The following is a 15,384-nucleotide window of genomic DNA, read 5'->3' as shown; positions in this document are numbered from 1 at the left end:
CAAAAGAACGGTTGATATTGATTTTGGGAGTTTTGGTCTCAACAGTTTAGGAATTAGGGGCAAAAAAAGGGCCCAAATAAGCATTATTCTTGGTTTTCGCACAATAACATTAGTTTAAGTAAATAGAAATCAATGAAATTTAAACACAATGTTAATGACTACAAAAGGAAGGTTGGTATTGATTTTGGGAGTTTAGGTCCCAACAGTTTAGGAATTAGGGGCCAAAAAGGGACCCAAATAAGCATTTTTCTTGGTTTTCGCACCATAACGTTAGTATAAGTAAATAGAAATCTATGAAATTTAAACACAAGGTTTATGACCATAAAAGAAAGGTTGGGTTTGATTTTGGGAGTTTTGGTCCCAACATAATAAGGGGCCCAAAGGGTCCAAAATTAAACTTTTGTTTGATTTCATCAAAATTGAATAATTGGGGTTCTTTGATATGCTGAATCTAACTGTCATGACTGTGTATGTAGATTCTTAACTTTTGGTCCCGTTTTCAAATTGGTCTACATTAAGGTCCAAAGGGTCCAAAATTAAACTTAGTTTGATTTTGACAAAAAATGAATCAGTTAGGTTCTTTGATATGCTGAATCTAAAAATGTACTTAGATTCTTGATTATTGGCCCAGTTTTCAAGTTGGTCCAAATCGGGGTCCAAAATTAAACTTTGTTTGATTTCATCAAAAATTGAATAAATGGGGTTCTTTGATATACCAAATCTAACTGTGTATGTAGATTCTTCATTTTTGGTCCTGTTTTCAAATTGGTCTACACTAAAGTCCAAAGGGTCCAAAATTAAACTTAGTCTGATTTTAACAAAAATTGAAATCTTGAAGTTTTTTGATTATGGGCCCAGTTTTCAAGTTGGTCCAAATCAGGATCTAAAATTATTATATTAAGTATTGTGCAATAGCAAGTCTTTTCAATTGCACAGTATTGCGCAATGGCAAGAAATATCTAATTGCACAATATTGTGAAATATCAAAAAAATTTTAATTAGAGTTATCTTTCTTTGTCCAGAATAGTAAGCAAGAAATATCTAATTGCAAAATATTGTGCAAAAGCAAGATTTTTTTTTAATTGGAGTTATCTTTCTTTGTCCAGAATCAACTTAAATCTTTGTTATATACAATATACAATGTATATTCACTTTTTACTACCAACTGATAAATTAAAATAATCTTTACCATTCAGTGATAACAAGCAGTTTTTTTTACATCTTAATATTTTATGATGTATTTAAATGAGTAGTTATTGTTGCAAACTCCATTAGAAATTTTAATTGAGATTAGTTTTGGAATAAGGGAAAGGGGGATGTGATTAAAAAAATTGGGTTCAATTTTTCTCATTTGAAATTTCATAAATAAAAAAGAAAATTTCTTCAAACATTTTTTTGAGAGGATTAATATTCAACAGCATAGTGAATTGCTCTAAGAGAAACAAAAATTTTAAGTTCATTAGAACACATTCATTCTGTGTCAGAAACCTATGCTGTGTCAACTATTTAATCACAATCCAAATTTAGAGCTGAATCCAGCTTGAATGTTGTGTCCATACTTGCCCTAACCGTTCAGGGTTCAACCTCTGCGGTCGTATAAAGCTACGCCCTGCGGAGCATCTGGTTAAGTTTATGGACGACAAAAACAACATAACCATTGCATTATGTCATCACATTCCGATTGTAATAAGATACAGTCAGATCGCATTCGCTAATCGCGTTCACACACTCTTCTTTTTTAATTCGAATTGATTCGAATTATCTAATTCGCATAAGAAATACGCTTTTGTCAATACGAATCAAAAGTAAACATCGTTTGGACAGTAAAGCGCATTTGACGCACATTGTAATTCGAATTAGAATTGACGTTAGGACGTAAAACGTTTCGAATTCGAATTCGAATTACGTGTGAACTCAGCATAAATATCTCGAGTGAGAGTCCATCATAACAACAAAAAATGTGAAATTTTGTAAAAGGAGTTAAACCGCCGGACAAAAAAAAAGTAATTTAGTGACAACCAAAAGTAAGATCGGAAATTGACAAAAGGAAAAGAAAATATCAAAAATCATGAGAAAAGATCGCGAACGGTTAAATTAAATAGTCCATCACAATGTAATGACTTGTATAACATGTGAAAAATTTGCAGTGACAGACATAGATCAGATATATATTTTTTTAACGGAATCTTCAAATTTTAAGTTAGATTCTCTATCTGTACTTGCTCATGAACAATCAGAACAGCACAAAAAATCTACGGGAATAAAGGAGAGGAAAGCACTTTCTTGTCTAACATTTGTAAAAGAAAGCATTGTCAAAGTAAACGTCTATCATTTATATAAATAAGTGTGTGTCAAATTAATGTCATTTTTGCAGGACCAGTAGATTTGGAGCCGGACCAGTAGATTTACAGTCCACTGGTCCAGCTGGCCAGTACACAAAAAAGCTTAAATTCGACCCCTGTATTACAAACACAAGCTTATGGGGTCGCATGTTCCTAAAGAGGAACGAGATCGGTGCATCGACAGGATAATCGTCTCCTGCAATGCTTACAGGTCGCGCAATGAGAATCTTAAGTTACAACAATGTGACAAGCAGGTATAGGACACAATCGGTAAATTACAGGCCAGTAACGAAAACCCTAAGACCGCAAAAATTGTCGCAAGTGATACGATACAGATAGCGGGGTTTTTGTTGGTGACAATAAATAAAGGCAACAGTAGTAAACCGCTGTTCGAAATTCATAAATCAATAGAGAAAAAACAAATCCGGGTTACAAACTAAAACTGATGGAAACGCATCAAATATAAGAGAACTACGACACAATATTAACCTAACATTAAAATGTAACACACACAGAAACGAACTATAATATAACAATGGCCATTTTCCTGACTTGGTACAGGGCATTTCAAGCAAAAATGGTGGGTTGGTATAAAAAAAGAAGATGTGGTATGATTGGAATTTGCCAATGAGACAACTGTCCACAAGAGACCAAAAATGACACAGACATTAACAACTGACAGTGTAAAACAATTCAAAAGAGAAAACTAACGGCCTTATTTATATAAAAAAAAATGAACGAGAACCTGGTTTACTAGCAATGTTAATTATAACATCAAAATGACAACATTACATGACAGAACTACAATACAAATAAATGGGAAAAAATATAGGACAGAGAAACAAACAAATAATAGCCAACAAAAGGTATTAGGTTAAACAAAAATTATACGCCAGACGTGCGTTACGTCCACACAAGAATAACCAGTGACGATCAGATGAAAAAAGTTTGAAAGACAAGTACAAAGTTGAAGAGCACTGAGGACCAAAAGTTCCAAAATGTTGTGACCAATACGACCACGGTTATCCGCCTGTGACAAGAACATCCTTATTATTTAGAATAATTCATACATTTGCAAACAGTAAATTTTATAAAATGACTATATAATAGATATACATGATTAAACTGAAGTGGTAACTAGCTACAGAATAAAAACGGATATATTACAAAAACACACAGCCGTTTTAGCCAAAGCCAATGCAACGCACAAAGTGACGTCGCATTTGATTTTCTAAACCGACCTCCAAAATTAAGAAAGAGTTTGGATGGAATTCAAGATTAGATTTGTATGACTTATCTAACATTTATTAATAACAGTGAAAGTTACAATACTAATTAATATCAAATTGTAGTAGTAATTAAATAATTAGTTGTATTATATAGCTATGTCGGTGTTTCTTTTGAATCAAACTAAATCAAATATATCATGTTAATTTCGTTGATCCAAACTAAAATCTAATAAATGTACTGGATGATTAATTATCTTTACCATAACACACGAATACAACAGAAAAAATTATAAGGTTTACAACTACAAACGTTAAGACATTTTACAAAATCCGATGCATTAACAAATATAACATCAAAACTAAATAAATGAATTTGGGATAGAAAAGTACCGTGACACGTCTTATAGCAATGCGAAATCACACTCAGCACGACAGTCACAATCAGGAATAAGTCACGTTTGGTAATAAAAAAAAAAATCAGACGACGTAATGAAAAACCACAATCTTACACATGGTAAAAATGTCCGTAGTTAGTTTGGACAAAGATACATCTTATGGATCAACCAATTCGTGATGGTTTCCATAAAATTTACAGGGTGTCATTTTTAATCTGTCCTCCTCATAACTTTGATGGAGAACGGAGCAGCTTCTGCGTTAGGAGCACACTCCTGTATATGAAGTCCGTATAGTGTGAAAGAAAAGAGGGACGAAAGATACCAAAGAGACAGGTGAACATGCACGAGAATAACGTATCAATTGAGATATGTAAACACCATACGAAGGGGCAGAGGGTGTGTTACTACTGAGAAATGGGAAATTGATAATTGAGAAGGAGAAATCGTCCCGTTTATCATAGATTTTCTTGTGAAGTCGTCCATCTGCGTCAATATTGAGAAAAAGATCAAGGTATGAAGCAGTTCTTCTAGTCTCTGTAGTCTCCTTAAATTCAAGTTCACTGGGATATATGAGATGCATATATTGGCTGAAATATTCAATGATAGGACATCATTAATATATCGGAAAGTAAAATTAAAGAATGTCGCAAGGAGCTTTTTCTGGTTGTCTTTTAGAGGCTTTTGAATGAATTCTGATTCATACGAGTACAAAAACAAATCGACTAGTAGGGGTGCACAATAAGTACCCATTGGAATACCAACTGTCTCTTGAAATATGAATCATCCAAATTCAACAAAAATATTGTCAATAAAAAAGTCCAGCATTTTGATATTATCATCTTCAGTATATTTTCTGGTAGATTCAGTGTGGTTCTAACCCAAAACAAGAGATTTGTATCAACGATTCCCATTTTTATAGAAAAATCTTGGTTAAATGAGATGGTGAAGTCGATCTTTCAACTGAGCATGGGAATAGTAGTGTAAAGCGTAGATAAATCAAACGACTTTATATTGCTGCAAAATTGCAAAGATTGTGATCGAAGATTAAGCAGGAGATCTTTCGAATGTTTGAAAATCCACATCTGGTTACCGTTAACACCACTGGTAGAATATATATCATCACAATATTTTTGAAGCCCATCTTTAGCTGAAGAAATAATAGTAGTCAATACTCTAGAAAGATGTTTAGTCGAACATTTTGATGATCCAGCTATGTATCATTCTTTATATGGAGTTCTGTGTGGTTTTGGTATCCAGTATAATGATGGTAAATTTTCTTAGTTTTCTTTGATGTTGATACCAAAAGAAAGAAGGACAGATTTGTGATTTTGTAAACTTTTGACCTTGGTAAATGATGTTAAAGAATATATAGGATTACCAGTTGTTTTATTTATTCCAAACTCCGTTGTGAGACATTGCAAAAGACAATATTATTAGAGGCTCTATCTGCTAGAACAACGACATATTTGTCATGCAAAGAGGATAAAGCATCCACAACATCCGGATTCTTGAAAGGGTTAGTAACTCTTGTGCTCATAGTACATCGTAACCTTTGAATGCGCTTCTGAACGCTTTGATCGATTCCGACAAAGTGTCCAGTTTTGGTTCGTCTGGTTCGCACTTTACCCATTTTCTTGCATAGTCCGTAACTGCATCCATCAGTAACTTGAAGTTCTTTTTCCAGTTGATGGGATGGGGAATTCTATATTTTGGTTCCTTGGCTAACAACTCTCTTAGTTGTTTATTGGTAACAATGCCACGGTCACCAGTAATGACATGACCAGCTGGACTATAATTTATTGTGACGATGCACATGAGCAATCCGGAGGCTTGGATTTCACATTTTTGAACTTAAAGGCCTCTAAAACCCTCTTGTGGTTAAAAATCTTGGATGCAATAGACTTGGTGCAAGTATAAGAAATAACAGGTGTAGCTTTATTTTCTAAGTAATTTGGTATAGTTTTTGTACAGATTTCTGATGCAAAATATTGCTAATATTTACAGCATCTAAACCTTTATTGGCAAATTCTACCTTAAAAAAAATATGTTTTTCCTCATTATTGGATGTAGTCGATACTGGTTTGAATAGTCTATGGTTAGCAATGTCCATGATTATTTCAACTCATCTATACAAAGCACAACGTATATCACAACTAGAGGTATTTAATAGGTATCATGATCTTACGGCAAATTAAAGTCCAGGCATTCTGTAAATACGCTCATCATAACTTAAAAGTGTGTTCTTTCGTTATTTGACCTTATTTAAGGATAAAGTATAATATCAAATTTATTACGAAAGGCATTTATATATGGCGAGATTAATACTCAATGCAAATTTGTTGGTTTTTGCAGTTCATCATATCATTTAGGTTCAGTACAAAAGTTTTAGTCGTTTTAGGCCTTACAACCTAATCTTTATATTCATTTTAGTGGCAAATTAATAGGAGGAAGCATTATGTATGCTCCGTCATGAAAACTAGATACAAAATTAACTGTTGACAATCGCAATACTTTGAATTCTTTACTATGTGTAGTTTCAAAGTCGATGAAACATTATAAGAATAGTTTTCATGAAAATGAGACAACCACCGCGAAAAGAACTTCAAACCAAACGCTATTGACTTGATACATTTATTACCATTGGTAGTTCCTTTAAAATTCACCTTATCTAAAAAAGAATAAATAACACACTGACTTCCGCGACTTAATTAGTGGCAATATAAAAATTATATACCAAAGTATTTGTGTTATAGAAATATTTCCTTTGTTGCACATGGTAGGGGCTGATAATGTAATTTAGATAAAAGAAACTTCGACAGTTCATCATCATAATGGGACAAATCTATAATCTACAAACTGTCCTAATTAGAAACAATGGGAAGAGAAATATATATTTATCATGGCCTTACGTTATCTAAGTCCAAATTTATTTAAATCAGAGGTAAATTGATTTTTTTTCACAAGTTATTATTATTAACTACTTATGTAACTTATTTTTATTAAATCAACATTTCTTGTTTGATCACATTATGGAATTTTCTATTTCCTCATTCGAATCACAGAATAAATTGGTTTGTCAGTTCTGTGAGGAATCGTCTGACCTTGAATGGAAGTGTATAAACTGTGACTTGTTATTATGTCAACTGTGTCATTCACGAATTCATTCGAAAAGTAAATCATCCACTAACCACAAAGTTATTAATCTGAGGGACTATAGAAGAGAACTTGCCAGAGAAATTGCTCGCGAGGTCGACTTATCCAGAATGACTTGTGTACAACATAGTGATGAAACGTGTTTATTACACTGTAAAAACTGTGACAGACCAGTGTGTTCTGACTGCTTGATTGGAGATCACCACAATCATCAATACAGTAAACTGGACATAGTGTACAAGAGAAAACTCCAAGTCATAAGGGATGTTAAATGCAAAATTGAATCAGAAATTCCTTTTTTTAAGAAACAAGAAGCGAACCTGCAACACATATTGTCCGAAGAGAATAAACAATTTACAGAAAATAAAGATAAAATTATAGAATTCAGAATTAAAATTATACAAAATATTGATAACCTTATATCAAATTTGGATCTATTAAGAAAAGCAAGAGAGGATCGTATTAAGAATGAACTCGATTCTGTTCGGCAAAGAAAAAATACACTCGAGAAGAGGAAGATCAAATTAGATCAAACACTTGGTTCCTCGTCTGCCGCGGATATTTTAAAGAGTTTGACTGTCCCTTTGGTATCTTTAGTCTCTCTTTTAGGTACCAGTAGTTCGTTAGATAAAACAATGCCATACGTTAGACAAAGAAAAAATAAATTGGGGAAGTGGAGGACCCGACTGGATCTATCACTGTGTTCTTCGTCTATCTCTGATATATTTGGTACCGGTAGTTTAATAGATAAAACAATGTCAGCTAAAACTGTCAGTCATGCAGAACTTGAACATATAAAATTCACACCAGGGACACTTTTAAATCAATCCATGAGTGACTTATTTGGATATGTCGTTCCAAAAATTGAAATTGCTAACACTTACCACACCGAGTTCAACCACACTATAAAATTCATAAAATGATTTATATCATCAGTAAGTGTAATTATCACATCTTTGTTGATCAATAAATGTGTTGTTTTACGGTTTCCAAAAACTGTTTTTATAGATATTAACTAACAACATGATAAGATTATTACCAGTTTACATAATTAGTACATGAGCTATTGCCAACCAGAATTACAGATAAAACATCAGAACTAAATAAATACATGTTAGATGTAGAAATACAGAGACGCGTCTTCTAGCGTTCGTTCCTAATTATCTTTCAGCAAAACAGTTATATTCGGGAAAAGGTCACGTTGGGTACGTAGAAGACCAGACGATGTAGCTGGTAAATCACAATCTAAGTGGTAAGGAGTAACACACAGTCTTCAACAAAAGATATCTAGAAGGAACATACAGTATTCAACAAAAAATATCTTAAGGATACATACAGTCTTCTATAAAAGACATCTAGACGCGAAATTCAGTCTTCAACAAAAGACATCTAGAGGGTACATACAGTCTTAAAAAAGATAGGTGTCTTTACAACATGTCAAAATGTAAATCGTTTGGAGATTATGAAAGTTATAAATACATTTGACATTTCCGCTGTTGGTAGACTATTAGTCCTTATGGTAATTGGTTACTCAGTAGTCAGTGTTTTAGTATTGACATTGTTTTTTCATACCTTTCTTTAACTTTCCGTTTATATATTTAGAAATTATAAACAGAAACCTATGTTCCTACTCTCTTCGACAAAGCTGACCTTTGATGGATTAGGCTATTATATGAACGTCACTTTCGGTCATAAATCTTTTAACATGTTTGGTACTAATACATCTGTAGCTTTAAGCATTCAAAAAAGAAGATAACTCAGGAAAAAAGCGTGGGAAGCATACAATTCATAAAGTATTATAGGAAAAAGAAGATGTGGTATGATTGCCAATGAGACAACTCTCCACAAGAGTCAAAACGACACAGAAATTAACAACTATAGGTCAACGTACGGTCTTCAACAATGAGCAAAGCCCATACCGCATATTCAGCTATAACATGCCCAGAATTAACAAATGTAAAACAATTCAATGAGAAAAATAACGGCCTACAAAAAATATACAAAAAATGAACGAAAAAAAAATATGTAACACATCAACAAACAACAACCACTAAATTGCCGGCTCCTGACTCGGGACAGACACATACATACAGAATGTGGCGGAGTTAAAACCTCCCCTTACCTGGGACAGTGGTGTAACAGTACAACATAAGAACGAACTATAAAAATCAGTTGAAAATGGCTAAACTATTCAGATGGGTACAAATAGAATTACTACACAGAATGGACGTGGACGGGTATTTGTATATCTTAACAACAAAAATACACTAACTTAAGTACATATCTGAGTGTACTAGCAGCTGTTACTGACAGCTACTTGAAAGCCACTAACAACTAATAGAAACAAATCATGCACCAAAGACTAAATTATCAATCAGTTCACATCCAACAACACGTCATAAACAGTCAGAGAAAAACATAACCTTGTGCATTGCCAAGATACATGTATCGACAGATTGTAGATCCATGAATGTGTATATGTATGTAACAATAACATTTAGTTAGCTTTTAAATTACTGATAACGAAATCTATATCAATACCATTAAAAAAAATATTCAAGGATTTAGTTAGAGTATTAAATAGGTAACCTTTTAGATAATAAGTTTACCAGGATCGTTTTTAAATGTGCATGAATATGTATATGTACATATAACAAGAATATTTAGTTAGCTTTTAATTCACTGATAACAAATCTATATCAATACCAATAAAAACAATATTCAAGGATCTAGTCACAGTATTAAATTGGCAACCTTTTAGATAATAAGTCTATTTAAAGGATCGATAAGTTAACCAGGATCGTTTCAAAATTTCTGGGCACGAGAAACAACATTTCCATTTAATGAGGATGTACCATCCGTTTGAAATAAGTTTTCTACAGGTGCAACAAAACTTTAAAACCAAATAAAAAAATGATATCTATGGAAGAATTTAGTAAAGGTTTTAAGAAATTTGTGGTAACGAAATCCCTGGCTTAATGATTTACCAGTAATACATAGATTAAGTTCGTTAAAATCAAAAATGACACAACAGACATGGACATAGCTAACAAGTTGTAAAGCATAAACACCGTAAGATGGTGCCAAAGGAACATCACCATGCAAAATGGGAAACTTTACAATAGGGAACGAAAAGACGTCCCTTTTAAAAAGTGTTTTATTAATTTTTAAAGAAACAATCAAAGATGTTGGTGTCTTTTAATGATCATTATACGGTATGGGTTTTGCTCATTGTTAAAGGTAAGACGGTGACCTATAGGTGATTATATCTACGTCATTTGGTCTCTGGTAGATAGCTGTTTCACTGGCATCATACCACATCTTCTTTTAACAAGATGTCTCCAAACACGTGGCTATTCAATTCTCTTGAACTGAATTTTAATGTGCGTATTGTTATGCGTTTACTTTTCTACATTGGCTAGATGTATCGGGTGATGGTTGAGATCTTATAAACTTGTTTAATCCCACCACAATTGTGCGCCTGTTCTAAGTCAGGAGCCTCTGGCCTTTGTTAGTCTTGTATGATTTTTTATTTTAGTTTCTTGTGTATAATTCGGAGTTTAGTATGACGTCCATTATCACTGTACTAGTATACATATTTTAAGGGGCCTGACGAAGGACGCCTCCGGGTGCGGGAGTTTCTCGCTACATTGAAGACCCATTGGTGGTCGTCAGCTGTTGTCTTCTCTATGGTCGGGTTGTTGTCGCTTTGACACATTCCCCATTTCCTTTCTCAATTTTATAATATATGAATTTATTTTTGGACATTTCGGGTAAATTCAACAAAGAGCTGTGATCACCTCTTTACAAGATTAAAGCATTAAACTAAAACAACTATTGACAATGTTCGTGACTTGAATAAAATATAAGATATACTCATGACGGCATACATTGCAGGAAAAGTTGTTTATAAATGTTAAAGTCTCGTAAATCGATTCAGAAAAGAAAAAAAGGTTACAAATGCAAAGTTAGGGGATCGCATGAAATGCAAAACGGAACGATCTAGATCGGTGGGTCAACAGGGTTATCGTCTCCTGATATACTTGCATGTTGTTGCATGATAGTTCACAGTCAGTCAAAATGTGATAATCAAGAAAGGACAAAATCGGTAAATTTACAGGCCAATATCTAAAAACCTAAGACTGCGAAAATTGTCCCAAGTGATACAAGACAAAGAACAGGTTTGTGTTTGTTACAATAAAACGAATGCATCGTCGATTCAAGCTGTCCTTCCTCGTAACTCCATTTTACCTCAATATCAAAGTGGGAATGACGGATTTGTGATTGTTTTTTTTTTAATCTCCTTTTCCGTAAATGAGACCCATTGAATACCTTTAGTTGTGATATAATTTTTAATCATTCTTGCGATAAAAGGCAATAAATAACTAAGAATGCGCAGTCAAACTGTCATGTATCCTCACATCATGTTTTATGGCGGTTAAAAATCAAGGCATTCTGTAAATATACTCATCATAATTAAAAGTGCGTTGTTTCGTTATTTGACCTTATTTTAGGATAAAGTATAACAACAAAATTAATTTTAAAATACATTTCCATATGGCTAGATTGATAATATATGCAAATATATTTGTTTTTGCACTTCATCATATCATTAGTCAGGTTCAGTACAAATGTTTTAGTCGACTAGGCCATACAACTTCAGTCTTAATTTATACATTTTTGGCAGCAAATTGATAGGAGGAGGCAATATATCTGGTCCATCTTGAAAACTAATCATAAAATTCACTGTTGACAATCGCAATATTTTCATTCTATAAAATGTTTAGTTTCAAAGTCAATAGAACATTATCAGAAGGTGGGCAAAATAACATTCATGAAAATGAGACAATCGTCGCTAAAAGAACTGCAGACCGAAAAGTTATGGCTTTAAACATTTATTACCATTAGTTCCTTTAAAATTACTTAATAAAAATAAAATATCAACACACTCTCATTGTAAGTATAGACATTGAACACGCTAGTGCGACTTAATTGCTGGCAAGATAAAAATTATATACCGAAGTATGTATGTTCTTAGAATTGTTTCCATAGTTACAAACGGTAGAGACTGAAAATGTTATTAAAATAAAAGAAATATTTCATCATAAAAATGGGACAAATGTTCATCTGCATACTGTTGAAATTAGCAACAATTGAAAGAGAAACATATATCTATCATGGCCTTACGTTATCTAAGTCCAAATTTGGCTTAATCAGAGGTAAATTAAAATTAACGTTTTTCACAATCGGACTATTATTGAACATTATTTTTATTAAATCAACTTGTACTTAGCCATTCTTGTTTGATCACATTATGGCCTTGTCTACTTTCACACGCATACAAAAGAATATATCTGTTTGTCAATTCTGTGAGGAGTCGATTTTCATTAAATGGAAATGTATAAACTGTGATTTGTTATTATGTCAACTGTGTCATTCACGTATTCATTCGAAAAGTAAATCATCCACGGACCATAAAGTTATCGAACGGAAGGACTGTGAAAGTGAAGTTGCCCTAGAAACCACCCGTCAAGTCGACTTAACCAGAATGGCTTGTATACAACATAGCGACGAAACGTGTTTATTATACTGTAAGAACTGTGACAGGCCAGTGTGTTCTGAGTGCTTGATTGGAGATCACCAAAACCATAAATACAGTAAACTGGACATAGTTTACCAGAACAAACTAAAAGTTATCAAGGAGATTAAAAGCAAAATTGAATCAGAAATTCCTTTTTGTAAGAAACAAGGAGCGAACCTGCAACACATATTGTCTGAAGAGAATAAACAATTTACAGAAAATAAAGAAAAGATTATAGAATTCAGAGATAAAGTTATACGCCATGCCGATAAACTTTTATCAGAGTTGGATAAATTAAGAAAACCAAGAGAGGATCTCGTTAAAAAAGAGCTAGATTCAATTAGACAAAGAAAAAATGGACTAGAGAACAGGAAGACCCATCTAGGTCAAACACTGGGTTCCTCATCTGCCGCGGATATTTTTAGTACCAGTAGATCAATAGATAAAACAATTCCAGATAAAACTGTTAAATACGTAGAGGTGAAACAGATACAATTCATACCAGGATTTTTTTTAAATCAACCTATCGATGATTTATTCGGGTCTGTTAATGAAGTTTAAACATTAAAACAGCTACTTACAAACCTGAGTTGAAATGTACAAAATGTGTCCACTACAAATGTGGCTTTCATTGGCAGTCGTACGCACAATTTCTTAACATTAGAATAATGCATTATAAAGGTTAGGTTCAACCCAGTAAGGCGAAATGAAAATGCTGACCAATAAATAAAATTGAGAATGGAAATGGGGAATGTGTCAAAGAGACAACAACCCGCCCAAATAAAAAACAACAGCAGAGGGTCACCAACAGGTCTTCAATGTAGCGAGAAATTCCCGCACCCGGAGGCGTCCTTCAGCTGGCCCCTAAACAAATATATACTAGTCCAGTGATAATGAACGCCATACTAATTTCCAAATTGTACACAAGAAACTAAAATTAAAATAATACAAGACTAACAAAGGCCAGAGGCTCCTGACTTGGGACAAGCGCAAAAATGCGGCGCGGTTAAACATGTTTGTGAGATCTCAACCCTCCCCCTATACCTCTAACCAATGTAGGAAAGTAAACGCATAACAATACGCACATTAAAATTCAGTTCAAGAGAAATCCGAGTCTGATGTCAGAAGATGTAACCAAAGAAAATAAACAGAATGACAATAATACATAAATAACAACAGACTACTAGCAGTTAACTGACATGCCAGCTCCAGACTTCAACTAAACTGACTGAAAGATTATGATTTCATCATATGAACATCAGGCACAAACCTTCCCGTTAGGGGTTTAGTATCATACCATCATAACATATATGAGAAGAACATAACCCGTGTCATGCCAACAACTGTTTTAGAATAAATGTGTTTAGTTCCGATGCAAAGACCTTATCAGTGACTCAATATTACCGCCAAAATATGCAATCTTTAATGACTTGACAACAGTATCGTATACGTAATTAGGTTAAAATAAACCCATCATAGATAGGATTGAAATTGTGTACGCCAAACGCGAATTTCATCTACATAAGATTCATCATGATTATATTTGAAATATACATTGTTTTAACTACTCATGATGCACTGTTTACAGTAGAAACATTTTGGTCCATTGTATTCATCTATTAATAGTTATAACATCAAGTGACACTACATAATTCAAAGTCGATCAACAAGAACAAATCTCAACACAGATCAGTTATTTTATTATTTATATATAATATGAACAACGCCTGTAGACTCATGATAGCGCAATCTTGATAATGAAAATTGATAGAGCGCCCTATATAAATATAAAAATTACTCTAAGGCGCTGTACATTCAGCATGGTAATTAAAACAAATCAAAGACAAAAACATAAAACATACACCGTGTTATATTTAATGAGTTTCCCTCAGTTTTAGTTTGTTACCCCGATTTTGTTTTTTTGTCCATAGATTTACGAGTTTTGAACAGCGGTATACTACTGTTGCCTTTATTTAGATTCAAATACTAAAATAAGATATAAAACAAACATACCTACCATATTATAAAAGGTCAATACAAATAAGCATTATAAAAAAACACACAAAACAAAAATAGCAATCTAGGTTAAAAGCATGCAAAACAAGCAAGAATCCTAAAAAGGTATACAAACAAATTGCATTAAAAGTTTATGCAGAATCTTCTTAAGTATGAGAGGTTATGAGTCCAATTTCTGCGTTCACACCAACATTTGTATTTGCTTCTTCTATGCTAAACATGCAATATTTTATAAGTGTTTGCAAAGACCAATCAAGTCTGAGTCGAAATCAGTACAAGAGGATATTAGCTAATAAGCTTACATGAAAATCGATTGGAAGAAATATTCAAAATAGTAACTTTTTAAATTCAAAATCTTAATAAAAGAAGGTAATTAGGTAACAGAATTTTAAACACGATAAACCTAGTATGCAATCTGTAATTTCTGTTCAACAAATCAATACTCAATGCCAGGAAGGAGTATGATAAAAGTTACGATTCATTCATTTTTTTACCAAATTTAATGCCAATTTCAGCACTATTTCATGGTGGCAAGTTTTTTTTCATAAAGGTGGATGAAGTCGGTGTGCTTTTTGGGAAACTCCGACAATCATAGTCTTTTAAGATTGGAAACTTACACTCGTTCTACGTGTTGGGGTCGAACTCATAATTACAGTGTTGACATGATA

The 15,384-nt window shown here is 33.1% G+C and overlaps 1 protein-coding gene across 1 annotated transcript; it reads left to right on the top strand.

Moving 5' to 3' along the window:
- Window positions 1-12,667: 12,667 nt before the first annotated feature.
- On the top strand, window positions 12,668-13,261 carry LOC139522682 (E3 ubiquitin-protein ligase TRIM45-like). Its single transcript, XM_071316150.1, has one exon. It carries the CDS (start codon window positions 12,668-12,670, stop codon window positions 13,259-13,261), a length of 594 nt encoding a protein of 197 aa, XP_071172251.1.
- Window positions 13,262-15,384: the final 2,123 nt, after the last annotated feature.

The sequence above is a fragment of the Mytilus edulis genome, chromosome 5, assembly GCF_963676685.1.
Source record: "Mytilus edulis chromosome 5, xbMytEdul2.2, whole genome shotgun sequence".
NCBI lineage: Eukaryota > Metazoa > Mollusca > Bivalvia > Mytilida > Mytilidae > Mytilus > Mytilus edulis.
Note: the sequence above shows the minus strand (reverse complement) of the source record. Positions and strands in the feature narration are given on the sequence as shown.

Bases quoted from the DNA above. Each gene is read 5' to 3' on its own strand.
- LOC139522682 (XM_071316150.1), top strand. From the start codon at position 12,668: ATGGCTTGTATACAACATAGCGACGAAACGTGTTTATTATACTGTAAG.